This window comes from Siphateles boraxobius, unplaced genomic scaffold (genome assembly GCF_051911475.1).
Source record: "Siphateles boraxobius isolate OS27281-9 unplaced genomic scaffold, OSU_SipBor_1 20, whole genome shotgun sequence".
Classification (NCBI taxonomy): domain Eukaryota; kingdom Metazoa; phylum Chordata; class Actinopteri; order Cypriniformes; family Leuciscidae; genus Siphateles; species Siphateles boraxobius.
This window is the reverse complement of record NW_027508811.1, coordinates 8652287-8679873: the sequence shown is the minus strand read 5'-3', so window position 1 is coordinate 8679873 and position 27587 is coordinate 8652287. Positions and strand designations below refer to the sequence as shown.

At 36.7% G+C, this 27587-nt stretch overlaps 1 protein-coding gene across 2 annotated transcripts in view; it reads left to right on the top strand.

Moving 5' to 3' along the window:
- The window catches only part of macrod2 (mono-ADP ribosylhydrolase 2), a 631164-nt gene that overhangs the window by 544654 nt on the left and 58923 nt on the right, over positions 1–27587 (top strand). For both annotated transcript variants that reach the window (XM_077236611.1, XM_077236612.1), the window contains exon 9: positions 25813–25894. In XM_077236611.1, the coding sequence (XP_077092726.1) occupies positions 25813–25894 (82 nt within the window). The remainder of the gene's footprint in view (positions 1–25812; positions 25895–27587) is intronic.

Below are 27587 nucleotides of genomic sequence, written 5' to 3'. Positions count from 1 at the left end.
AAGACCTGCCTAGAACTACTTTAGATGTGTTTCCAGAAAAACACACTTTAGAACGTTTGTCAACCAACCAGAATCAAGCATTCAACAGCCTGTAATGTAACATAAAATAATAGAAGTAAATCCTGAATTTAATTGTTTTTTTACTATTTTATTTAGAGTTGAATTCCAGATTTGTCTGCCCTGTAATTAACCAAAAGATCTGACTCAAAAGAACAATAGAACTACTTCTCTCATGAATACCTTAAGTTTTGCTATGTTCCTCACACAAATCTATCAGATTGCTTCAGACGACATTAAATATAACACACAGGTAGCTTGAATCAGTTTTTGACACTTTGTTTTGCCTTTGGAGCTTGACAGACAGTTTTTCAGTTCATCGGAAGTCATACAGGTTTGAAACAAAGTTATCTTTAGTTTCTTTTTTTGGGGGCTGTTTCTTTAACAATAATCAAATTATTGCCACATGAGTTCAGAAGTGTTTCCATCCCATCATCATTGTGCAGTCATTTCCTCTTCATATCTGTCAAAGAAAATAAAGAGTTGTTCCTCTAGACTGCAGTCTATGATTCTACACTTACTTTTTCCCCTCTGGGCATCTGGATTATAAAGAAGGTTACTATGTAATTTCCTGCCTGCGTGACACGGGCTGCAGTGGGTAAAGCTGTCTGCTGACCTGCCCGTCTCCCCTGATCTGGAAGTCTCTTACAGTGCCAGATCCTGCCATCTGTCTGTGTCATGTGCTGCAGATGCCAACGGATGGGCACCATGCAGACTGGTATGGCAACCCGAGGGCAAACAGCATGTATTGACTGATCAGCACCACAATTGAGCAGAGTCGCTGTGTTTACAATGATTTTGAAGTTAATTTATTTGTGTGTGTGTGTGTGTGTGTGTGTGTGTGTTTGTGTGTGTGTGTGTGTGTGTGTGTGTGTGTGTGTGTGTGTGTGTGTGTGTGTGTGTGTGTGTGTGTGTGTGTGTGTGTGTGTGTGTGTGTGTGTGTGTGTGTGTGTGTGTGTGTGTGTGTGTGTGTGTGTGTGTTTGTGTGTGTGTTTGTGTTTTTGTTTGTGTGTGTGTGTCTGAAGTAAAAATAGCCTGGTGAAAAAATCTGCTGTGCGCGTATTGCCAGAAAATTAAAATTAGTATGCCCTTAGTTGTCGTGTTATGCCCGATGGTTATCCATTGTTTACTTTACCAGCTTCAGTTTTTTGAAAGATTTTTTTTATCTCTCTTGTCTCACTGGAATAGCATTGTTAGCCAATCAAGGAATTAACAAAGGATCAGTGTTGCAACATTGGAGATGAGAGGAAAAGATATAGCAAACCCAAAGAAAACAGCACAGAGGCTACAGAGATAACCTAATGGAGATCAACCGCAAGGATGTTCCCTTCACCTGCACACATGCGTTTTGGATGGGAGGAAAGAATTACGTTGTGGTTGGAGTGCCCCGACAAACACTGGCCTGGATTGAGTTACGATTGTTTTTTCTTGAGGAAGGAAAACAACATAATTGGACCTAATGTTTTTTGTCTGTGTCCAAAACTCATGTACTTGGTTTGGCCCTTTTTTTGCCTTAGGGACATATCACTTTTAGAGAAGTTGCAATACAAACATTACAAAAACTTGCTTCCATCCTCCTACCAGAACTTTGAAGTTATTTATTTATTTTCATATATTTCACCATTTTAAATAAACTTTTGTGGACCAGGGTGGAGAAGAAATTCCATCTCATGAATTGAAAGGGTTTTAAAGGGGTCATGAACTGGCTTTTTAATTTTTTTTATATAGTTGTCTGAGGTCAACTTATGACGTTCGCTTGGTTTTCGCATTCAAAAACATCAAAATGAATAAGTAATAGGCTATTTTCTGCCCTAGTTTTGAGCCTAGCTCAAAAACGCTCGGTTTTTATGGGCGTGTCGTATTGAAGACTTGGAAGTAAACGCCCACTACTGTGAGTGGATCTCGAGGTAGGCCTATGTTATTTAGCTATGCGTGTAATGTGCGAATCGGTGGGTTCGGCTAAACCGGCCATGTTGAAGTAGGCGTTGATCTTCTTCTGCTGGGGTGGTGTTTTATCCTCTTTGTCGTCATAGTTCCCCACTTTGAAAAACGAGTCGTTTGCTGAGCCTGGTGTCAATAAAAGGTTTTATAGGACTAACAAGGACGTTTTCAGTTCTGAAACGTACAGGATATTCTTAGAATATGATGACCTCTCATATGTCAAAAGCTCAAGGAAAATTTGATTTCTCAGTTCATCACCCCTTTAATTCCAGTATGAAATCTCTCATCGACTTTTTTACTTACACGTGATCATCTTTGATGACATGAAACTGTTCAATGCATTAAAAAAAGTGTTTGTTTTTGTATTTATCTTAGTCTGTATTTTGAATTTAGGGACGCTGCTTATGCTTCACAAACCATCAGAGTCGGTGGAATCGGATACGTTTTCCAGGTCACGGGTTTATGAATCAAACTCGTCAGTTGTTCTCCATCACAATCCACTATGATGGCTTACATGCCTGTGCCCTGTGCCCTTGGCATTATATCTGATTACCAAACCTGAAAACCAGAAGGTTCAAGGTTCCTCTCAAAAATGGATGACTCCTACCTGCCTCGCTGCTAGGTCAGAGCACTGAATGCCGTTTTTCAGATTGTTTCCCAGACGTATGATGTGGATCAGGTGTCAAATGTTTGAATGAAGAATGGGAATCTTTATGCAAAGTATCCTAAGGGTAAATACAACATGATTGCAGCCATCTATATCTGGCCTCCATGGCCACATCCACTTACTTACACAGTTGCTGTGGACTAATAACCTTGTTCTTCCATCTATATGAATGTTTTCCTCTGTAGAAGACGAGGATAGGAAAGCAGCTGTCATCTGCATCTCACCAAGATGTAAAATGTGGCTGTGTGAGGAATAGCTATTAAATAAGCCAGAATGTTTCCCACTCAAATTTATGTTTATATTTGTATGACTGCACATGCGTTTATACAGTTCACTTGTCTGGATGTTATGTTTTATGCCTCCTTGGCGCGTTGCTGATGTGTCAGAGTAGAAATCCAGGATTGCTCATTTTTTCAGCATCATTGTAGAAATGCTGTGCTCCTGAAAGCAGCTGTTATCAGGGGCAAACCACAACTAAATCTTTTGATATGATGGTGTTTCTTTAGCGATGGGCAATTTTTGCCCTGCGGACTTTTAAAAAAAATTGTCTTTTTACACTCTCACAAATGTATTACATTTACAAACAATGTTAAATAGTGTATATACAGAGCAACTTTTTTCTTCTGAAAACAACACTGTGTCATTTCCACATATTAAATAATGTATTCAGTTTTCCAAGAATTCTGTGATGGAAATTGCATTTTGGACATTTTAAAAAATGGCAGAATTCTTTGCTTGCTTAGACTAATTTCACAGCTAGTATTTTGTGTATACGAAATACAAATATATTTGCACACTTTTAGTATAATTTTACAATTGATTAGAAATGACAAGTGATATTTTCTCTTTGTTTTCTTCACACGTCACCTCTTCCCTCATATTTAATCTCTAGCATGATCTTCACTGACACTGTTGTCTCCTTGGTAAACATGCATTCTGACTTAAAAAAACTTTATTAGGCGTAAAATTATTAATTAAATTATATACAATATATGTAATTATTTATATTTTATATTTTTATAATGGATTTGCATAGAACATGATTAAAAGTCTGGTCTGTCTCAATAAGGTTAAAACAAAATATATACATAAAAGGCATTTAGCAGATGTAATATTAGACCATTAACTGTCACTTAAAATATTGTTTTCCTCAACCCATATAAAAGTAGCACATAAAAGTGGCCAATATTGAAGGAACACCCATAAGTCTCAGTACATACACACATATATATCGTTTGAGTTTTTCAGCTGCCCCCTCGACGACATCTTGTAAACAACATCTTATGCACAATTTAAGTGAATAAGATAATTGTACCATGTGAGGGACACTGTCAGACTGCATGCCACTTGCTATGTCATAAGGTCAATGCAGCTGAGTCAATTTCAGCAGCGTTCACCACTGAGCTCTTTTATAATATTCCATTATTCCCCGCTGTGGCGAGTTACTGTTCTATCTGTCTCAGTATGTGTGCGTACATGTGAATTGACATTCATTATGGATGTGCTTGTCCTAATACAGGCCATGCATGAAAGCCCTGCCTGAAATTTGATACCGTTTTTTTCCTTTCTTCATCCCCTTTGGACACCGTGACCCACTTTGTCGGCAGTTGGCACTGAAGACGGTTTGAGGGTGTCCACCTGGATTTAGTTAAGGGCTGTGGAGTCGACTCGTCCCCGCACACACAGGCCCACTGTTTCTCCCCGGCCTCCCCCTGCCTTACTGGCATTCTGCCACACTTTCTGTTTAAAGTGGCTGTTTGCCAGGTAAAGATGAATTACATTTAATTATTTTACCACTGATGCATCAACAGGGGTTCTACTTATAGATCTGGGGGTATTAAGTTAGTGCGGTATACTCTCAGTGGAGCCGGAGAGAGGATCATGACGGAATATGTGCTCTTCTGTCTCTCTCTCTCCCCGTCCCCCATGATGAGGGCCCCAGCACCCACTGGCTCCTTCTACCACTAGCCTAATTATTCCCCCGATGTGGCTTAACACTATGTATTTATCAAGAACATTAATTAGTGTCTTGGGTACATGGTATGATACTAAGGGATATAGCTGATGTTCCTGTTTATCAGAGGTTTCGAAAAAGGAGTCAGGAGGGACGAGGAGTGGACTTATTTTTGTTGTTTGTTTTAAGCATTAGCATTCTTTTTTTATTAGCATAAAATGTCCTCACTAACTGACTGGCTCAGCCAATCAGAAACGCTCTCTGCCTGTGAAACATCATACACGTAAGTCAGGGTTGTAAAGTACTTCATTAGTAAACTTATATTATTTTAGGAAAGTTTTACTTTACTCAAGTACTACCGAAATTGGGTAATTTCAGGAAATTGTCTTTTTTACTCCTTAACATTAAATTTAGACCAAAGTACAAATTAAATACAGTACAACTGTTAAAAAGTTCAGTGTCTGTAAAAGTTGTCTCTTATGCTCATCAAGGCTGCATTATTTGATCAAAAACACAGTACAGTACAGTAACATATTGTGAATTATAAACATTTTAAAATAACGGTTTTCTATTTTAATATGTTTTAAAATATTCCTGTGATTATTCCAGTATTTAGTGTCACATGATCATTCAGAATTCTTTCCAATTCTAATTTGAAGCTCAAGATTTCTTATCACAGTTGTGCTGCACAGTTATTTTTTTCTATTATTTGATGAATAGGAGTTCACAAGAACACTTAAAATAGAAATCTTTTGTAACATTATAAATGTCCTTACTGTCACTTTTGTTAAAAGTTTAATGTGTCCTCTAAATCTCTTCAACAACAACAGGCAAAAAAAAAATCTTACTGACCCCAAGCTTTTGAACAGTAGTGTGTGTCATAACTAAAAACACTATTCTTACAGTTCAGGTTAAATTCTATACTCAGTCTCTGTGGCGTGTGTTTGATTACCAGAAAAATATTTTAAATCATCCCTCAGTTTGTAAAAGAAAAAGAACAGAAAATCTGTTTACATTTTTGCTCTTACAATAAAAGCCTAACAGGCAAGACAGACAGATGGTTCAAAAGCTGAAATGTGAAGCTTGTATTTTTGTTAAAGCACTTTCATTTATTTTTCAGTTTGTTATTCCAGCTGTAAAGTGTCTAAACCAACTAGGAGGAGGAATTCTAGTTATGTAATCCCTGTGGGTTCCCGAGCTTGTTCCAGTCCAACAGTGCTTTATGAGCAGTGACTTTTTTATTTACTTTTTTTGAGCATGGTTGAAAGATTGTATGCATCCTTATTTGGAGACTGTCTGTCCTATTTAGTATGTGAGATTAGATTTACAGCATCTGGGTATGCAAGATATGATAGTACCTTAAAAATAGTGGATTTCAAACTTGGCAGGTTTGGTTTGATTAAAATGAACTCTGGTACAATTGCTCTGTTAATGCTGTTCTTTTGAATAAGTGTGAACGCTACCATCTGAACCTTGGTGCGCACCAAACAAGGTGACCGAGACCCCTGAAAAGGTCGGCTCTCAGTCCACTTCCAAACAAACTGGTGCGGTTCGACTGAAATATGAATGCAACATAGACCAAAGACATTTAAACAAACCAAAAACCAAATGTTATGTCAAAATTGATCCTAAGAAGGACATGTTAGCTCAAGCTTACCTGTTTTTTCTCGCCATTCTCGTTAAATTTCGGTACAGGCATCGGAAGAGCCATCTCCTTGCAGCAGATCTTATGTGTGCAATGAAGGAATTCCTCACTGGTTTGAGTCTTTTACACATTTTATAACCTCTTTATGAGTTCTCAGCTGGTATAAATACCATCATATATACAAACATACAACAAGCGCTTTCAGCCCAGCACACAGCATTGTTTTGGATGTTCAGTAAGTGTGTTTTTTGTTGTTGTTGTTGTTGTTTGTATCTTAAGGTTCACTGTTAAAAATGACATGTGAACTCTAAGCGAACCAGGACTAAATGTATCCTTTTCTTTTTTGGTCCGGACAAAAATTGTGAACACGCCCTTAAAGTACAAAATTCTTTAAAAGGAAAAAATTATAATTCTCTCACAAAACTATAATTTTGTGTGAGAAAATTATAATTTTCACACAAAAAAATATATAATGCTCTCATCATTTACTCCATAACCTTAAAAGAACGTTGGGATTCAAAACATTACACCTCACTGACTTTCACTGTATTGACAAAATGTTTTATTTTGTATTTCACAGAACAACATATTTTTTTAACTATCCCTATAGATTTACATTTGTGTATCTGGCTTTAAAGCAATCGCCAATCATTTATATGTTGATATGTCTCTCTGTCTAGTTTCCACCTTTTTTATATTTTGGCACATTGCTATTTTTGCTTTATAAATATGTATGAGCATTACTACCTTTTAGCTTGTCTCAGTATTGCTGTCACAAAGTGTCACCTTCCCAGAGTACGTGTTATTCATTAAGGATCTCAATGTGTGGAATCACACTTGTGGTGTCTGGCAAAACTGGCATTCATAGCTTGAAAAAATGTGTTTTTCTTAGCAGTTGGTTACAAAGATGGTTCCACCGGCCAGCCAATGGAAAACTCTGCCGGAGACGTCTAGGGAAATCGATTTTCTCAGCGAGACCCGGACTGAGACAGATTCGCTATTGATTAGGGAGTTCATGGGGTAGTCACAGCGAACTCAGGGTGTGTTAGTGAAATGCTCTTAGACTGGATGCTTCATAAATCGCACACAAACCACCACGGCATAACACCATTTCAGATACTCCCAGGATTACTCCTCCCCCGCGTGCATAAACTGCCCATCAAACCCGCTGAAAGCACTGTGAAAACTACAGCCTGTTTCTGTCACCATCTGACAGGAAATGGCTTGACATGTCGAGCCGTCTGAGGTAGTGCTCGAAATTAAATATCGAGATCAGCCGATGGTGTCTCGAGACCTTTGAGGTCTCAGATGCTGTTCTTTTAAGGAGCTGCACCTGTGTTTGAGTCACATGATCCTGTGCTGTGTTTATGACATTACTGTGCTCAGACCAGTAAATGAGCTGAATGTGTCTTCTCTCAACTATTCTATAGCTGGCGACGAGTTAAGCAGTGAAATCCATATTACTGAAGGTTAAAAGGTCCCTTATTCAAACGAGCTGTCATTAAAGAGCTCAAAGGGATATTAATCAGAAATTAGATTCAGTCTTCCATTAACTGCATTATGTATCTACATCGGTTCCATTTACTTTATGGGTCTCTTTTGAATTTCTGAGTCGTTTCCAAAAATGGATTTTGTGCACCATCCTCAAATGCAGATAAAACATTATGAATACGAAATGGTCTCTGGGAAGAAGTGTTTGAAAAGCTACTAACTGATCACAGTATTTAGAGTGGGTCCTCTTACTTTACTGTTCATAAAATGATCATTTAAAGGCTATTTTCTCAAATCGCCAGTGCAACAGCACTCGAGGGTCATTTTGAGATGGGATCTCTCTGCAGTGGAGGCTGTTGAGTTAACCTGCACAATGCTGCATTGCCATTGGACAGGCATACCATATGGTCTATTGTTATATCTGTCATTCTGTCTATCATCGTATGTCTGTCTGTTTATCAGTATTTCTGTCTATCGTTTTATCTATCTATCTATCTATCTATCTGTCTATCTATCTATCTATCTATCTATCTATCTATCTGTCTGTCTGTCTGTCGTTCTATCTATAGTTCTATGTATTGTTCTATCTATTGTTCTTTCGATCTTTTTACCATTTACCTACCTTCCTATCATCTATCTTTCACTCTATCTGTCTGTCTGTCTGGCTGGCTGTCTGTCTGCCTTTTTTTCTATCTATCTAATTCATTACATTTCACATTCATTCATTTAGCAGTCGCATTTATCCAAATTTTGAGTTGCAATTCTATATTCTGTTTGCTGCCTCCTCCTAAAAAACATTCTCAATTCAATTCTGAATGAAGCACAACCCTGACATATATGTAAACACATTTCTTCTGGTATGTAGGTTCACATGTAATCCAGTGCTTGGTTAGTTTAACAGCCCACAAATTCAACCTATTTTCTCAGGCTCATCTGAATAAGCAGAAGAGGAACAAAACATCAGAGAGAAGCTCTCCAACCCAGACATACCCGAACTGACCAATCAAACAGAGCATTCCATGTCCTCAAGCCCTCTGTTTGACTGCCGGCGTGCTAGTTTGTTCAGCCGAGCTATGAAAGCAGTGCTGCCCACCACTTAGAATTGTAATTGGATCCGCTTTCTGAATTCATTGTTTCTTTAGATGGTTATTAGATGGTTGTGTTTGTTATTATTGATTTCCAAGAGGCAGACGAAAAGAAAAAGAGGCCCAGCAGGAGGCCTCGCAGCGCGGAGAGAAAGGTGAGGGAAGAGAAAAGAGGGAGAGGGGAAGGGAGAGATAAAGGTCTATCTCGGGTGTGAATGGTTTAAGAGATGCTACGAGCAATGCTTTTTATGTTTTAAGTGGACAGGGTTTTGTTTAGTCCCAGTCTGGAGGGCAGCAGCAGCCAGTCCACTACAGATCAGAGCATGAAACAGTGAGAGCGGCTCACGTTAATAAAGATACACATTGTTTGATTTAATGTGCTGGGGTAGAGAGAATACCCCCTAGAGTATCAGAAGTTTTTGCGGTTCCTAAGCCTAAACATATTTATTTTCGGAGTACCATTACAAACAACAAAAACAGTGACAGAACAAAAAGAAAATGATTTATTTATTAGAAATAAAAAATAAAATAGATATAAGAACATTACTAGTTTCTTATTTACATGTTTCAACCATCTTTTCTTTTTCTATAACTCATGACATTTTTTTTTTCTGAATAATTAAAGGGTGACTAAATCAGAATATATAAAGTTTAGATTTGTTTAACCTGGGTACTACATGATTCTCACCTCCCTTTTGTTGTTTCATAGTTTTAATGACTTTTACTAATAAATAGCATGTATAGTATTCTACAATGTGGAAAACAGTGATAATGAAGAATGAGTAGGTGTCTCTAAACTTTTGACCGGTAGTGTGACATATTATCTCATTTTAATAGAATACAAATGTTTTACATATTTTGTTTTTAAACTGTGTCAGTATGGTGCAAGATGATCGTATAAGTCTGGCATGAGGCAATAGTGTCTATCTTATCCATATGGCAGTGGTTAGCGTCCAAAATAATTGATATATTAAGATATTGCTGTATACTGTAACTTGATTTTTTTATATGAAAGTCATGTCATGGGGACGGATGTGGTCTTGATTTTACTTCAAAGTTATAAAGGGATCTTGTTTTGCTTCTGTATTTGGGTACAAATCATCTTCGTGGTTTGTCCTGCTTTGAACTTGAACCTCAGCAGAGATGCACCCACCACAATGGCATGGCACTGATTGGAAGTATTTCCAATACTATTTTTTTAAACCAAATTCAGCCAAGATTTTTAGCAGACCCATTTTAGCATTTTTGTAACAAATGCTTCCCTAGAGGGCACCTTGAACTTCATATTTATGGCGGAGTGTGTCTCACAGGACTCACAAGGTTGGACCATGACCCGTTCCTCACTTGGAGGGAGTGGAAGGCTGTTTTTTAATTATTATTTTTTTTACCAGCAGCACTAAAAGCAAACACAATTTTAATGAAGCACTAAAATTTTAGGGCTCTGCCTCCCAATTATATTTCACTTGTAAGAGTTCAGTGGCGTCAGTAGAGGCACTGCGAACACATGATTATTTCAGAGTCGGTATTGTTTGAGTCTTAAGTTGTACGCCCTTATAAAGCGGGCCACAATAAAAGTGGCATAATAGATTTAGCCAAGGACACATGAAAAATGGGTCCCGTTTTAATGAGTTTGTTAATACAGGTTGGTTAGGTGAAGTGTGATAAAGTTGGTGGTACATGAGGGGAGGAGGTGATGATTAGCGTAATGTTGGATAAAAGAAGCTTATTGCTCTATTCATCAGATAATATTTTCAAAGTTATACACACATTTATTTCAAGGTCAGTGATTAACAAGTTTGTTTGAGTTGAAACAGGATTTGATGCAAAGCCTTGATGCTTATAGCGGAATGACCCGTCTCCAGAAACATCCAGCTGCCTAAAACTGTTCTCTGATCTTCGGTCTGGCCTTGAACAGATCACTAGCTATAAATCCACTGGAGCTTTTGATCGCGTTCACCAGATTTTTGGCAAGATTTTAACACATTTTCCATAAAACTCTTTATGGATCAAATTGCATATCTCAGATGCTCCAAAACGGCTTGTGGAAACTTCTAATGACTCAACTGAATGCGGAAATAAACACCCACTAAGTTTCCAAAACCTCAAATATTATTGGTGGTTTGAGGCTGCATATGTCAAAGTGAAAGCAGAAAACAGCCATGTTATTCTCAGACTTCTTCTTCTATCAGCATTTTCTCTCCCTCATGTCATTCCAAACCTTCTATGAGAAACTTTGAGGACTCCTGTAGATATAATAATTCTCTGAGACATCTTTTTAAAATAATAATACGTTTTTTTTTTTAAACTTATCAAGCCCTAATTTTTCTTGTTTTAGTAGAAGAGAGGAAGAATCTTCCTCTTCATCTTCCAGTGACAGACTTTCTTTAAGATAAACTAAATTAAGAAATGTTCCCTATCCATTTTTTTTTTACTCTGAATTTATTTAGCCTCTTTCCTATCAGAATGTGTTGAGGCTGCTCATCTATTCAGATTAGAGAGGGAAAATAACAGTCCTCCAAGAGGAAGCGCACAGCTTCGTCATATAAATGATTGTGCAAAGATGAGAGGACAACAGAGCCTCCTTCTACTCTCCCTCACAAATATCCACTTGACATTTATTGCTGTGACTGCAGTGTGGTCAATTCATGTGTGGAGAGTGTGATTTTGCCCTCAAGGATGTTCCACGCAGTGAAGCTGGAATGAGTTTTAAAGAGTGAGGTGGGGGGGATGGAGCAGAAGATGGGTGCATTGTGATTTCACTATTGAGCCCATGAAAATTAATTAGCTCTGGCTGTTGTTGATAGGTAATCTTCATAGACTGTCCAGTCACTTATGTAATTAATATTGATGAGACAAACCTTTGCCTTGTACTGTTCATAAATAATTTGATATTGTGTGCAGATGTGATTTGTATGGCCTTGCAGATGTTCCACACTGTTTTGGCATTGAGATGCAATATCAAGGCAGTTTTATGCTTGCTCAGATATTTTCATTACCTTTAAATTTTAATGAATAAATAATCCAGAGATTGGGTTTGAAGAAGAGCTTGTCTTTGAGATGTTAAAACTGAAATGTCAGCAATGAAAAAAAAAAAAAAAGATGCAATTTTAAATACGATTTTAAAGAATTTAATCAATTACAGGGGTAACCAACGCACTTAATGGCTTTTTCTCTGCATACATTTCCACTGTGAGTGATAGATAGGTAGGTAGGTGTTGATAGTGTTGCAGGAAGACACCCAGATTTGACATCTGAATTTTTTTTCTTAGTGCAGAGGGCAAAAATCCCCCTTACGTGTTTGAAATGATACCCGGTGCTAAAAATATAGTGGATTATAGCCTGTATCAGAAAGCCTGGAGAGGCTAGAGAGGTATATTATATATTCCTCTGGGTTCCAGGGTGTCCGGTTCTCCGGTTCTATCTATTCACAGAGGAATCCATGTGGGTAAATGTATTGCTGATCTCACTGCTTGGTGAACTAAAACTTGTTTTGTGTTCAGTCTTTTCACAGTCGCAGTCTCGTAGTCAGGGGCGCCGCTAGACTCTTTTTACTGGGGCACAAACCCTAGGAAATACATCTGTGCCCCAATAAAATATTATGATAAATCCTTGTCTGATGGTGGAGATTACCATATAACAGCCTAAGAATCGGTTTCCTTGATAATATTTCAGCAGTGTCATGTGTGTTTTCTATCAGCTCTTTAGAATCAGCATTAGCGATGCCAGAATCACTTGTATGATCTCATCAGTCAAACGGGTTAGCAAAAAAAAAAAAAAATTTTTTTCACAATTTAGTTGCATTTATTCAGACAGTTCACTCAGACACTCACTCGTGTATTCGAGTGATATAATATATAATAGATATATAATATGTATTATATATATCAGAAAACTAAAAGGATATTTACCTAAATCTATTGCAGAAAACAAATCTTTCAAATGTCTATTATTTTATAACAGTATCAGAAAAAAAATCATCATAATAGGGGGACACTTTTTTAATGGGGATTCCTGCCATTTTCTCTAAAGTAGGTTATTGTATTTGGCACTGGCCCTCAGCTAAGTGTGTATTTACGTGCAGGCTTTGTCAGCCACTTTCTCTGGTTTTCCTGTGCTTGTCCCACCATGTTGGATCCCTAATTTGACATACTGCCTTCTCAAGGTCACAAGATGGTGGATTTACCTGCTACATTGAGTTATGAGGGAATGAAAAAGCAAGCTTTGACAGAGAAGACAGTACTAGTCATTTTCTCAGGCTGACATCGCTGCTTCTCACAAGCTGTTTAAGGAAACATACTCGCTGATTTTGACACTTCTTGTCAGGACAAGACATTCTCACATACTCGTGTTGTTTGCGAGCTCCTACCCTTGGTGTCAGAAGAACTAACTCTGAATGACTAAAGACAGGATAAACAAAGATAGATAAGAGAAGTGCCAGTGGCACTCCAGAGAAGAAGACACATGTCTGTCTGTGTCACGTTTGCATCTCCAGTATACCTTGCTCCTCTCCTTCCCTGTAAGAGGACGCACCTCCTGCAGAGGAAACCCAGCACGACTCCACATAACTGAGAAAAGAAAAGAGGTAGAGAGATGTGATGCAAAGGTACAAATGCTACCTTACTCCCTGCAGTTATTCCAGCCGGCAAACTATGTTTAGAACACAGACATCACTGTCGTTTAATCTGAAACCAGCTGAATCTATCCATAAAGTGTCGCTGAATGTTGCTTTGCATGAAGGGAATGTCTTTTTGGAACAACTGGCTGACATCTTTGGCCAGTTTCACCCACCTGTGTTTTAGTTATTAACCTAAAACCAAATTTCGTTCAGCATAGATTGTGGAGGGCATATTTACTGTGTTTCCAAATTTGTATTAATTGATTGATAGCTCAAGCAGTATGGTGCTAGTAACACCAAGGTCATGGGTTGGTTTACCTTAAATGTAGTGCAAGTCGTTTTGGATAAATTGTCATCTTAAATTGTCTGTATTATGTACACACACACACACACACACACACACACACACACACACACACACACACGTCTTCCTTTTTTTCAGCAAACCCGGTGCAAAACCACACATACAGTATGTGCAAATACAGTAAGCACAGTTAATTCTTAGGAAATCCCCTTCTGAGTACTTCAATTATAAAAATGTTATCTGGACTGGGCCATTAAAAACTATTAACTTTATTTCTATCAAATACAATTTACATTCAAATGTTACATAATTTGTATGTATTTTTTTCAAGCACAGTGAAAGAATTGATCATGTACATTAATGCATTTGGTAATTCAAAACAACATTTGAACAAAATTAGCAATAATCTTTTTTGGCATTAATGCATTAAAGTAACTTCATTCAACTATCAATGAGAACCAGTAAGAATCATTTTCTTTTTGATTACATAATAATGGCAATACACATTGCTTACATGTGCGTTATGAATGCTAATGCGAACCTGGCGACCAAAATGTGTTTATATTCTTGTTGCAGGAGACAATTATAGGCCTTGGAAAGCAGCTTTGAAATATTTTCTATCTATGAGGGGACATGGACAAGTGGTGATTTATGCTGAGTGCAGGCAGTATGCTATCATTCATGAGGAGAGGTTTGATTAAAATGCAGGGTTATGGGGGCTCTGCTGGACGCCACTAGCTAGTCTTGAGAAAACGATGGAGCCAGTGGCCTCTCCACTTGTCATTTTTGGAGCATCCTTCATTAGTTGCAAAGTCCGAGACTCACTCTCTGTCTGTCTGTCTCTGTTGGAAAATAGACGGGTGTGTGGCTGTCAGCATGCTGGCAAATGCTATTGTGCATTCAGCTGTCATTTTAGCTGATCATTTGCCATCTTTTTCATCTGACCCTACTTCAGAGGGCTATTAGCATTATTATCTTGTAGAGAAAGCGAGCTGTCACTGTATATACTCTATCCATCTGTGTATCTTTCATACAAAATATATGATCACATGTACAATCTTATATGTACATAAATATATATATATATATATATACAGTATATACACACACACTGAATATGTTTGTTTGTTAGATTTTTAGTCTTAAATGTTTCAATTAGACAAAGCTGTAATGATTCAATTCATAGACAGTCATTTCTTTTGTTCCTGAATGAATTACGGTTTTCGAACAAATGGGTTGAGTGAAGGATTTAATGATTCTGTAAAAAAAAAAAAAAAACTGTCACTTGTTTTATTTCTGGATGAATTGTTTTGGTTCAGTAACTCACTCATACTTGTTGGTGCCTACTGTAACAGTGTAACTTGCAGAAAGAGTCGATGATAAACTGATGCACAAAATTATAAAGATTCTGTTTCCCCTCATTTTCACAACACAACTGTATCCAATCCATTAGAAAGTCAAAAAGTGGGCAATATGTCCCTCAAGAAATTGCATGTTCCTCAGGTCAAGTCTACTTTTCAAAAAAGTGACTATGGCGTTATTGTCAAATAAGCTGTTAGCATTTGGACTCCATTTTTTATCCATTGGGAGGACAGTATGTGCTAGTTGACATTTACTTACTGGAGTATTATCTATCAGATCAAGAGCCCCAGAGTGGTCACGAAAGTAACGCCCGTGCTGTGACATTTAACGATATCCTGTAGTCTAGTGTACATAAATGCAAGCTTTTCAAACATGGCCTTCTTTATGCTCTAGAGGGAATGAATGCTGAAAAAAGCATGTCTTGTTGTTTCACCATCGAAGTACTGTAGGGTTCTTGTAAGGAGAGACTTCAAGAGCATTGTATTTTTGCTGACATACAGCTTTAATTCTATCTCACTATAATCCCCTAACATCCTCTGTGTTTAGTTTTATAGCTTCTATTTTAATGTTCTATTATACATCTGTGTAGAATATCTTGGCTTGACTTAAACCCCAGGCTTGATTTACGCAGTATGGTGCTTAATTCATTATCAGTTTTTCATCTTATGGGCACAATTTAGGAACATTACATGTTTTATGCATAAATTGTTATGGAAAGTGGTTTTTAATAAGACAAAACTCTTTTTAGCCTGTTAAAATGTCTATTAAATAACTGATCTTAAATGGGTCACCATGGCATTCCAGTCATGTCAAAATAAGATTTTGGTTAATAAAATAGAATTTTAATGAAAATGTGTGTCCTTAATATATTATTATGTTCAAAGTGGTTTATAAAAGTGCTAAGAACACCCTTTAGTAAATGGCTTATTACTTCTTTTGGGTTATGGTTGGCTCACAGTGTCAGGCATGATATGTAAAAATGAATATATGCTAACAGTTGGACATTTGCTAATATTTTCTTAATTCAGCTCCATTTAGGTGATGTATATCTTTATTCAAAGATCCGTTTAGAACACTCGACCATTCCTAGTTATGAGAAGAAATCTAAGTTTTTCACCCAGCACTTTCCCCACAGTCCACCTGATGACCTCTGGTTTCTTAAGCGATGTTGTGAGGCCCTTTGATGTATAGATCTGGCTGTTCTTTTCAAAAGACAAATCTTTCAGAAGCCCATCTCTGAAATGATAATTCAGTTTTAGCTGTGATTCCAAAAACTCCCAAAGCCGCGATCTCTCGCTTTGCGGCTCACAAGATCAAAACAATGTCTGGCTGACCACTGTCCGACCCTCTTAAGTGGTCTCTGCCCGTCTTTGTTTTGATGAATGTAGGTGAATGCATTTGCACCAGAAGGACTGAGAGTTTGCCATTTTTACATTATGCAAAGTGGATATGGATGAGTACTAGAACATATTGAGAAATGACTGCTGGGAATTTTTCAGAACAGGGTTCTAACCATTGGTCACTGCAGTGCCAACGGGTGGACCTAATCGGTTGAGCTAAAAGATTCAGCCAGACCTAACCCTAACCCTATCCCTATCTCTAAACCTAATTATGTTAAGCTCCACCCCTAAGATCCACAGAGGTGGAGCTGGACTGGGTCGAGCTCCATCCATTTGGCTCTGCAGTTAGCATTACTTGAAACAATGTCTACTGTTTGGCATTGAAGTACATGATGTTGTTACTGTTTTGGTATTGACTGACTTATTACAACTTTTGAATTATATCTTTAAAGGGGACATATTAAAAAAAAAGATATTTGAGAACAAGTTGTTTGTTGTTGTTGTTGTTTATTTACTTATTGTATTTTTGTGCTGTTGTGGCATATACATTTCCCCCTGGGGATTAATAAAGTAAATCAAATCAAATATTATGCCCCTTTTCACAAGATGTATTATAAATATATGTTTTCCCACAGATACCCCACAGATAATTTATTAATCATTTATAATTCTCTAAATGCCCCTATTTGGGTGGGAGCAAGTTTTCGTGTGCGTATTTTTAAATGGAAATGAGCTTTTGCTCCCCGCCCCCTTTCTAGAATGCAATTGTTGAGAGTTACTTATTTAGTAACTTATTTGTTAGCGTTTTGCTTCATTTAAAAATCTATACATTTTTGTAAAGATGATGGCAACCAACAATATTTTTTAATGTGAAAAGTAGGCTAATTCTCATCACATTTTATTACAAATTATTAAAGATTATTCAATTTATTAATCAGGATTATTCATTATCCAATATGAAGTAGATCTTTCTTTTTTTCTACTTTTTTCTTTTTTTCCACTCTTGTTGACACAACTGCATTGTTTTGCATTGATCATTATATATATATATATATATATATATATATATATATATATATATATATATATATATATATATATATATATATATATATAATGCAGTTGATATATATAGTGTATATATATACTGTATTAATATATATTTATTTATTTATTTATTAAAGTATAAAAATATGATATTAAAATGTAATTTAATAAATATTTAAAAATAATTTTGAACATATTTTAATAAACAAAAAGACGGTAGTGAAGGGTTGTGCATTCCTGTAGTGTAGTGCTATCAGCTTTTTTATGTTATATTCCTTTGATTAGTGATCAGTAAGAAGGGATTTAGTTTAAAGTTGAAAAAAAAAAAATTATTGTCATGAACAAAAATTACTTCAATATATGCATATATCTGAGGGTTCTATGCCAGAAACTGCCACTGAGATGTTAACGGTAACATAGGTAACATAGGTAACATAGACTGCCTTGGGTGCAATCTAAAAACATATTTTGCCTAGTTTGTGCTAATATTTTTAGTATAAACTGTTTAACATTGCTGATCTCATGACCGTATCTCTGTTCGCATCAGTCAGGAGAGGTATTGGCGTGCAGAGGGTTGTCAAAATATTTTAGGTTAAATTATTTACTCAGAGATTAGCATTAGCCTTTGCTAATCGGCTGTACCCCCAGGAGAGATATATTAACTCTATATATCAGCATTGCCTTCGCCAGTCTAATTATACATGCCTTTTAATTCGTGACCGCCACAGACCGACATCTTCCGCCCCGTTTCTCCGACGTTTTACAAACCACCTGGTGTATGTGTGTTCATTTGTGTGTGTTCATGCATCGTTTAATCTCGTCTGTTTATTCTCCTATTCCCCTCTTTAACCATTGGCAGATCTGTGTGTGTGTGTGTGTGTGTGTGTGTGTGTGTGTGCGTGCGTGCGTGCGTGCGTGCGTGCGTGCGCGCGTGCGCGTGTGCGTGTGTTTCTCTCATGCTTTTCTCAACTCTTTAATTACTGTCCTGTCATGCAAGGCTGGCTCAGGTGTGTGTAATTACGCTGCTAATAAGGCCTGGAAAGTCTCCACCTGCCTCTCGCTGGGCACTCTGGCTCCACACACACTGTCTTTCCTCTCTCTCCTTCTCTTTTTGCTGACAGACAGGACTCTCTTCATCATTTCCCATCATGCCGTTATGAGGCAGCTTTCGCTTACTGAACAAAGCATATCGCTGATGCCTGTCCTTTTCCCTCATTTTCAGTGCCATGACTGTGCGTACAGTGTTGGGGTTAGTCAGATTACTGTTATCAAGTAACAAATAGCATGTTATTTGTTAAATGTACACAATAATTGTATGTACTAATGTAAAGCACATTAATATTATATTGATTTTTATTGTATAGTATTGTAGGAGAAATAATGTATGTGAGTGTTATTGCTTGCAGTGGAATCCACCAATTTTACATATAGAGCTGTTCTGTACACATGTTTTGGTCAAAAATTAAATATTAGATTGTTATTCATGGAGTATGTTACAAATGTTTGGGGTCAGTTAGATTTTTTTTTCATGTTTCTGAAAGAAGACGCTTATCCTAACCAAGGCTGCAATTGATCAAAATACGCTAAAAACAGTAATATTGTTACAATATTTAAAATAGCTGTTTTATTTTTGAAATATATTTAAAAGTTTTATTTATTTCTGATGGCAAAGCTGAATTACCAGCATCATTACTCCAGTCTTCAGTGTCACATGATCCTTTAGAAATCATTCTAACATTCGATTTGCTGCTCTATGAACATTTCTTACAATTATCAACGTTGGAAACAGTTGTTCTGCATAATATTGTTGATGTTGCAAAACAGTAAACCATTTTTTTAATAAATAGAAAGTTCAAAAGAACAGTATTTATTTGAAATAGATGTTTTTGTAACAATGTAAAATTATTTTCTGTCACTTTTGATCAATTTAATACAGCCTTTCTAAAAAAAAAACCACCTTTTTATGGTATAGCCTTTATGACTTAAATTAAGTGCTGACAAACTTGTCCACAGCAACCTGATGCATTTAGTAAAAATAAATAATTTACTGAAATATAATGCAATATTGTAACACTTTACCTTTAATAGTAATGTTCCTCAATACTGTGAACATAGAGTTTCAGCAGCACAACACTGCCATAATGATGACAAATCGCTTATAACCCACTCACACACTACAGGGAGCTACACAGCCACCTCTTCGCTAGATAATATTCATCATTTATTGAAAAAGGTACTGCAGTGTTCCAGTAATTACAATTATTCTAAAACACACATCACTTCTGTATCTTATTCATATCTCCTCCTACCTTTATGCCGATATACAGAGGGTCGAGAGTTGCAGCGGCCCACTCGTCCTTTTCATTACGCCTGACAGAAACAATAAGAAAATCCCAGCAAGAAGAGTGTGCGTGCCACAGCTAGTGCGTCAAAGTTTTGCTGGCAAAGTCCCCATGTAATTACAAGCCTGGGTGCCTGGCGGTGACAGATCGTTGGTAAGAGGGCCAGCTGAATGTCGTGGCTCCTGCTGGGCTCCCCGAGACTCTGCTTCTGCCTGCAGCCACAGTCAAATTACCAGCAACTGTATCACAGCAAAGTGAATGGATTGAAGCTGTTGCTACTTGGCCAGGTGTTTTTCACCTAGAAATGCAGTTGTGTTGCTGATTTGAAATTCATGTGATGGATAAATTCATACTCTCCTGAGAGCAATTTGGAATGGCTACTTTTATAAAACGGTGATGCCAGCCGTTAGATACATGATTTTTGTCACAGTTGTCAATAAATAATTACATTTGTTAATAATGATAACAATATTTTAGCTGGTATAGTTTATTAACTTAACTGTAGATTATTTATGGTTGCCGTTTTGTCGAGTTTCTCTCTCATGAACCCAGGGCTTTCTATACATTCAATGTTTTTTCACAAAAAAATCTACGCGGTTAAACATTGATGATAATAAGAAATCAGCATATTTGAATGATTTTTGGAGGATCATGAGACATTGAAGTAATGGCTTTTGAAAATTCAGCTTTGCCATGACAGGAGTTGGAGATTGTTAAGTTGTTAGATTGGATGGATCTCCACGTCAGATCCAACCCTGCACACCGAAATCCCTGTCGGAAGATATCCCATTTTGTCTGGTATCCAAAACTATATGAACAGTCTTCTATCAGCCTGAGAGTTTGAATGAGAAAGCAGGGAAGAGCAGAAGCAGGAGATGAAGTGATGATAATAAAATGAGCAGAATTTATTGAATTAACTTAGTTGCATATGTTTCAATGCTCAGACTTAATTTGACCAGTACAAATCCAATAAGTGTTATTATACCACAGCAAAAATAATGGAAGATTACTGCTTCACAACATCGTCCTGTGACGTTTAAAACCTTGACATGGAGACATTCTCTTATCTTCTACTTATGAAAACTAAATCCCTTGAAACTGTATAATAATAAGTTAAACAGCAATAGCAAGAGCAAGGAAATAAGTAAACTAATAAGTAATATAAAAAACATAAAATGACAAATGAATAATAATAATAAAATGATGATTAAATGATAAATCAAATGGCAACTACATAAATGACTAATGATTATAAATGATTATAAAATTAAATCATAAAAAAAATGATTTTTTTATTTCTCTCTCTGTTGCTCTCCCTCGCTCTGGCAGTGGTGCTTCAGTGAGAGTTGAGTTATGTGCGGCCTGGCCCGCACACAGCGATCTCTGCTTCCTCATTAAGCCTTCATTAACCCGCTCAAGCTGAGCTTCCACTCAGCCTACCAGTGGATATGTTTGGACACCATTCTTCATTTCCCACAATCCCCCGCTGCTCAGCACATTGTACAGGAACTGTGGTTCAGTGCCTAGCTTTCAGCACATTTACTGTAAAATGACATACAAGGCTCAGGGGACATACATTGACCTAATGCGGTGCACAGACACGTTCAGGAAGAGAAACTGCTTTTGAATGTGTCAAATGTATGTCATTATTTTGACATATAATATCCCTTCAGTGATGCCTCAATAGCTTTAAAACTGAGACTCTTAAGCAATAAAAAATACAGCCACTTATATACCTTCATGCTCTTGTGTTCGCCTGAGGATATCTGTTATATAGATATAGAAATATCCTCAGCAGTGTTATAAAAAATGAGGTAATAATGTTTCAAAACTGCTTTTTGATCTCAGATCTCAAATTAAAAGTCATATCTGGAATGTTGGTGGCTGCCATATTAAGTTTGGGACTCTGGGAGGCTGATGTGATAAAAGTGATCATTTGATCAGCGTTAGTCCCTCAGTTGCAGTTCTGTGTGTGTGTGTGCGTGCGTGCGTGGGTGGCCTGGTAAACCCGACATTATGGGGAAAAAATGTCCCTACAAGGATGGCAATATCCAAAACCCCTATCTTTGTTAAAAAATGTTTTAGACCCCATGAGGTAAACAGCTTATAAATCATACTAAGTGATGTTTTTTGAAAATTTAAAAATGCAGAAAGTTTTGAAAGGGTTAGTGCAAGGGGATTGAACATACAGTTAAAGTATAAAAATCCTTATGTCTATGGAAATTCACAATATGAAAACACAATATGTGCGTGTGTGCGTGCGTGTGTTTCTCTCTTGCTTTTCTCAACTCTTTAATTACTGTGTGTAATATTATAGATATGTACATATGTATTAAAGTTTATTTTACTGACTCTAGAATAAAACATGTAAAGAAATGAAACACTATATATTGATATTTATAGTATTAAAATGTATAATATATTGTGATCTAAGACTAATAGTTATGATCGCACACTCTCTTTTACTTCCTTTCTTCATCCCTCTATTAATTTATCCTTTATTTCACCATTGGACATCTATACTCTGGGGCCATTTGGATATAAATAGCATAAGGCAGAAGCAGAAAGTTCTCTCCATCTCTCCTCTATCTCTCCTAAAGTCTAGGTGCCCTACTCTCTGAGCATAACGTCTGAAAATGATGCGGATGACCTCCTCTATCAGGACCTCTCACCTTTCCATTCACTCTCTGCCTGAGAGAGATGTAATGATCTGAATAAATGCTGAAGAGTTCCCAGCAGGAAATGTTTCTGCCGTGTGTTTGTTATAGTGATTCTAAGAGGGATGCAACACAAAAATGGGTCACAGGTCTGTTCTAAAAAAAAAAAAAAACTAATTGCAACTAACAATGCAGCCATTTCTAGTTATTATGGTAAAGTAAAAAGGTTTAGGCCATCTGTCCAATCAAATCATATTATTTTGCTGCAAATTCATGTGTCGCTTTGTAGATGCAAGCAAACTAGGCAGATGTTTGCATAAATAGGGTACATAACATTTCCTCATTCTCAAGAACTATGAGAAAAAGTATGTAAAAGAAAATGTGACCCAGATAATATTAAATACAGTTCAGTGTGTTTAAGTGTTTAAATACAGTTTAATGTTTTGGCCATGAAATCTGGATCCTGGAAACCAGTTGAGAACCATTAGCTAATTGACATTCTAGACTCTTCTGCCTTGTTCTCCATGGGCATTGAGGTTTTGAGAGAGAAGCAGAGATTCCTGTGGTTGTGTTGTCCTCTTTTTGTGTCCTGGCCCTTGGTTTTTATCTTAAAGATTTGAAAAGATGAAGAGGTGAAAAAAGTGAGCGGGACCATTTCCCTCCTCTTTCTCTTTATGGCCACGACACCCCCTGGAGACATTCTCCTGCACAAAAATAAAAATGTTACTAGTCTCAAGTCAAGTCTTAACATTTATTCCAAAGGGCAGGCCATAAACTATTAATAGACAGCTGTCTGTCTGCACAAGCCTGTGAGGGTGAATGATTTTTATATTGAATCCTCATGTGGTTTGCCAGTAAGGGGGAGAGGAGGTGGTCCGGTCTCTCGCCATCCCGCTGGGTCCTGCTTTATCTCCCTCTCCATCCACCAGCAGACGAAACGAGAGAGGCCATTACAAGGCTGTCTGGGAATATTGCAATATTCAGCAGGGCGATTATCTGACGTCTCCCTGGGAGGCACATTTCCTCTGTGGAGGGAGAGAGAGGCGTACCTGTGGCGGAGAGGGAGAGAGTGAGAATGATAAGGACCCTTAGAGTTGACAGAGAGGAAGTATCACCTTTCTTGGTTTTAAAGGAGGTCTTTCAGGGCAGGAATGAATATTTATATAAGGACTCGAAATCTAAAGGTGATCGCCACAGTGTTTAAAAACAGTTTATAACATGTAATGCTTCTGTTTTAAATTTTTCGAACTTATTTGAACTCTTTCCCCCGCCACTGATGGACTTTTCCGTCATTTATGGCGCAAGGCTTCCCAGTCATTGACTGAATTTTCCTGCAATCCAGGTTATCACTGTTATACTGTTTGGGGTGCTATTACTCATCTTCTGAAAGAGTGCAGGATCTCTGGATTAAAAGAAACAGAAACGAGGGATAAAAGCATTGCTTATGTACATTTTTAGTCTTTGAAAAAAAAATTCAATTTTCTCAGCTTTTTGTTCAAGATATAGATTTTTATGAAACTTATATTCAAGTGTTGATCAAAAAGAATGCATGAAGCTAGAACAAAGGCTCTGTTCTTTATTTTGATATATTGCATGTTCAGATATTTATACAACAAAATATTCTGGGGGCCATGAAAGTTTTGTGAAAATGATCAAAAAAGCTGGCAAAGTTTTTTTGGTTGTTTTTTTTTTTTTTGACGGGGATGAATTGAAACATTAACATGTATTTTTGAATTTCTTAGTGTCATCTGACCGTTTGTACAAAGGAGTTCACACAGAAGTCACAAATTTAGTCAGAAAAAGTTCAGGATCTTATTTCCTTTGTGTACATTTTTCACAATCGTAAACCTTTTTGTTTATTTTCAGATTTATAAAGTGGCCTTTTGAACACCACTGAACATAATATGCAAATATAAAGAAAATGTTTGTATTAAACATTTGGTGGATCTTGCAGGATTTTGGTAATACACAAAAGATTGCATCAACCTAGAGATCAACGTGTGTGTGTGTGTGTGTGTGTGTTGTTTTATATTCTTGTTCACATGAGGTCTTTGTTTTGGGAACATGGGAAGAATCAAAAGAGGGTTTTGTATTGAAATCCCTGTTGAACTAGTGTAATCATAGAGATCTTAAGCAGGATGGTCAGTCTGGGTGGTCCGGAATGGAAAGAGATGGAACTGAATTGAGGATCCGGTCTCTGCAGTGATAAGAGAGTGCTGGCAGGTTTTATGTTTTTTGTTTTAATCTTCAATCTTGATGTGACTGCTTGCATTCTAGTGAGCTGCGGTTAGAGATGACTAGAAATTTGAGCTTAAGTGGAGGAAATGAAGGGTGGAGATTATTGATAGTGTTCTCCTCTTTTGTATATTTTATTGTACCACTTACATGACATGTATCTTGATCATGCTCTTGATTCAATACAATAAAATTCATTGTCAGTCCAGTATACAGTAAACTGTGCACAGTATGCACATTTTCTGTATCCCATAACGCAAAGCACTCAGCTTGATATTGTATTGCCAGTGTGATTCTACCAGTTAAGAAATGTTTACATAAAATTAGGTTATAAATGCAAAAATAACTTTATTTTATTTCCAAAATGATAACTAGATGGCACTTACTAATTTAAAAGTCAACAACAATGTGACAAAAATATAGCATTCTAATAAGGTTATTATTTCACAATGCATATGCAGAAATGCTTTTTAAAGTAATATTCAGTGTAGACTGTGCAGTATTACAAAACACTAGTGTTCAGTTACAAACATAGTCATAATAATTGTTCATAGTTTTTCAATGTTGGGATGTTTTCTGTGTATGTGTTTTTTTTAGCTAGGCATAGTCATAACATCTTGATTTTAATATATAATTAATATATGTATGATATTGCAGAAAATGCTAATTTTATCTGGGCATGCAGAACTCTGCAAAATGTTCTGCAGATTTTCAACTGGAACATTCATCATTTCTTTATTTCTACACTTGATTTAAATGTTTTGGCTTTTTTGATGATTCCTAAATATTGTTTAGTGTATATCGATAATTTACCAAAATTGCTTTATTAAATTAACTATGTATTACTGTTTTAGAACTAGACTGACAGTCATTTGCATTTTAATTTTAAGAAAAGTCTCTAAAAATGCCTCGGTGTCATAATTGAGTTCCCTGAGCTCTAGTTATGACAGGTTTGAGTACTAGTACTTTCACATTTATTAATAGTGTTGCCCTTAGCCATGTGTTTAGCCAGCAAGGCATTGATCCAGGTTTCCATTATGCTAAATGCTTCTTTTCTACTCTTTCTGCAGATCGACCGTGTCATATTCTGCGTCTTTCTGGAGACCGATTATGAGATTTACAAGAGGAAGATGTCAGATTTCTTCTCCCCAGGTACTGTATCTTCTTATTGGAAACTTTACTTCATTTTATTTGTTGGTTGTAACACCCACTCAGCTCAAAGCTTGTTACTCAGGCATCAGGCAGGATTCACAGTGTCAGGCCGTCTGACTGGTGTGACGTTTGTAGTAGAAGCGCACAAATACAGCACAGCAGGCAGGGATTGGATTCCACATAACCAAAGCCTGTTTATGGTAATGTACCGCCCAAGCTTCAACCCTACCTTTATCATAAAACGTTATCAAGATAACCGCAGTCAGACTCTCTTCTGATTAAAGGGCTAATTCATCCCAATTATTCATCCCATATTATCTTTTAACCCTACTTTTAACATAAGAGCGGGCGCGACCAATTTAAACTTGAGTGCAAGATTATTATAATTTAGTTATTATTTAGTTGTGCAAAAACAGTTCATTGTGCTGCTGGATCTTGTAAACTGGTATTTGTTTTCCAGTTATTTTAATTTATTAACGCACTAATAAAGGCACTAGTTTGACACTTATAAAGAATCTAGTTTGTAGCGCAATTGTTTTACCGTTTACTACATTTTAAGTGTTTCACACATCAGACGCTGCTCTACGGCTAGTGAATTGAAGTCTCGCACATACACAGAAAATAGTCTCTTTTCAAGAAGACTGAATTTAAAACCAGAATAAAGTTGCTCGTATATTGAAACAAATTATGTTCAGGGTTAATTAAACAACCTGAAAAATAATAATAAATAAATAACTATAAAATAGTATAAACTGGTAATGCATAAAAAGAAAATTTAAAAAAAAAATAGGGTCCTAGAAATGCGGTTCTGAAACTGCTGCCTCCGGTATTGCAAGAATACCCTACTCGTGAATAAAGAAAAAACCTTTCATACTTTTATGTAAACCTTTTATGAAAGCATCATCAAAATGCAATTTATGCACTATAGGTCAAATGATAGTTTTGTTTGAGAAACACACTTAAGTTCCCTGAAATTCTTGAAATAACTCTCCTTGGTGCATTCATAAAGAAAATATTTCCGATTTAAGCACAAATTGTTCTTTTGAGTTGGATGTTTTTAATGAATCTGGTTCAGAAAACCGACATGAATGTGATATGACATTCATCATCACTCGGCCCCGGTTACAATGGTTAACAGCTCAATGGAGGAAAATTATCACTTAAATTCCCAACTGTTTTTCACACAGACTTGAAACATATTGCACGAGTTTCATGACACTTTTATGCTGCATTTGCTTCATTCATTATAATTGAATGGAAAAGAAAGACCAGCAAAGTCATCAGATTCTCTTGTTTTCCACTGAAAAAAAAAAGTCATACAATTTTGGAGTGACATAAGGAGAATTAAATGATGGCATAATTTCTTGCTTAAATAATTTTCAAACAGGTTTTCTAGTCTCACTGTTCGTTGAGTCAATTACTCAAACAAACAGAGTAATGTTAAAGTAGCCAGGGGAAATCAGCCTACAAATGGCTTACTTACAGTATAGCACAATAAGCAGGGGTAAGAGAAAGCATTTTAGAAACAGCAACACAGACAATATGTTTAAAGAATGCATAAAATATTACATATATAAAAGACCCACAATATGTAGACTGAGAGGAAAGGAGAGTAATAGGAAAAGCATTGGAACGTGTTTTTGCTGTCTGCATCTCACGGCTCATTGCATTCGCTTCTCAGTTTGTAACCAGA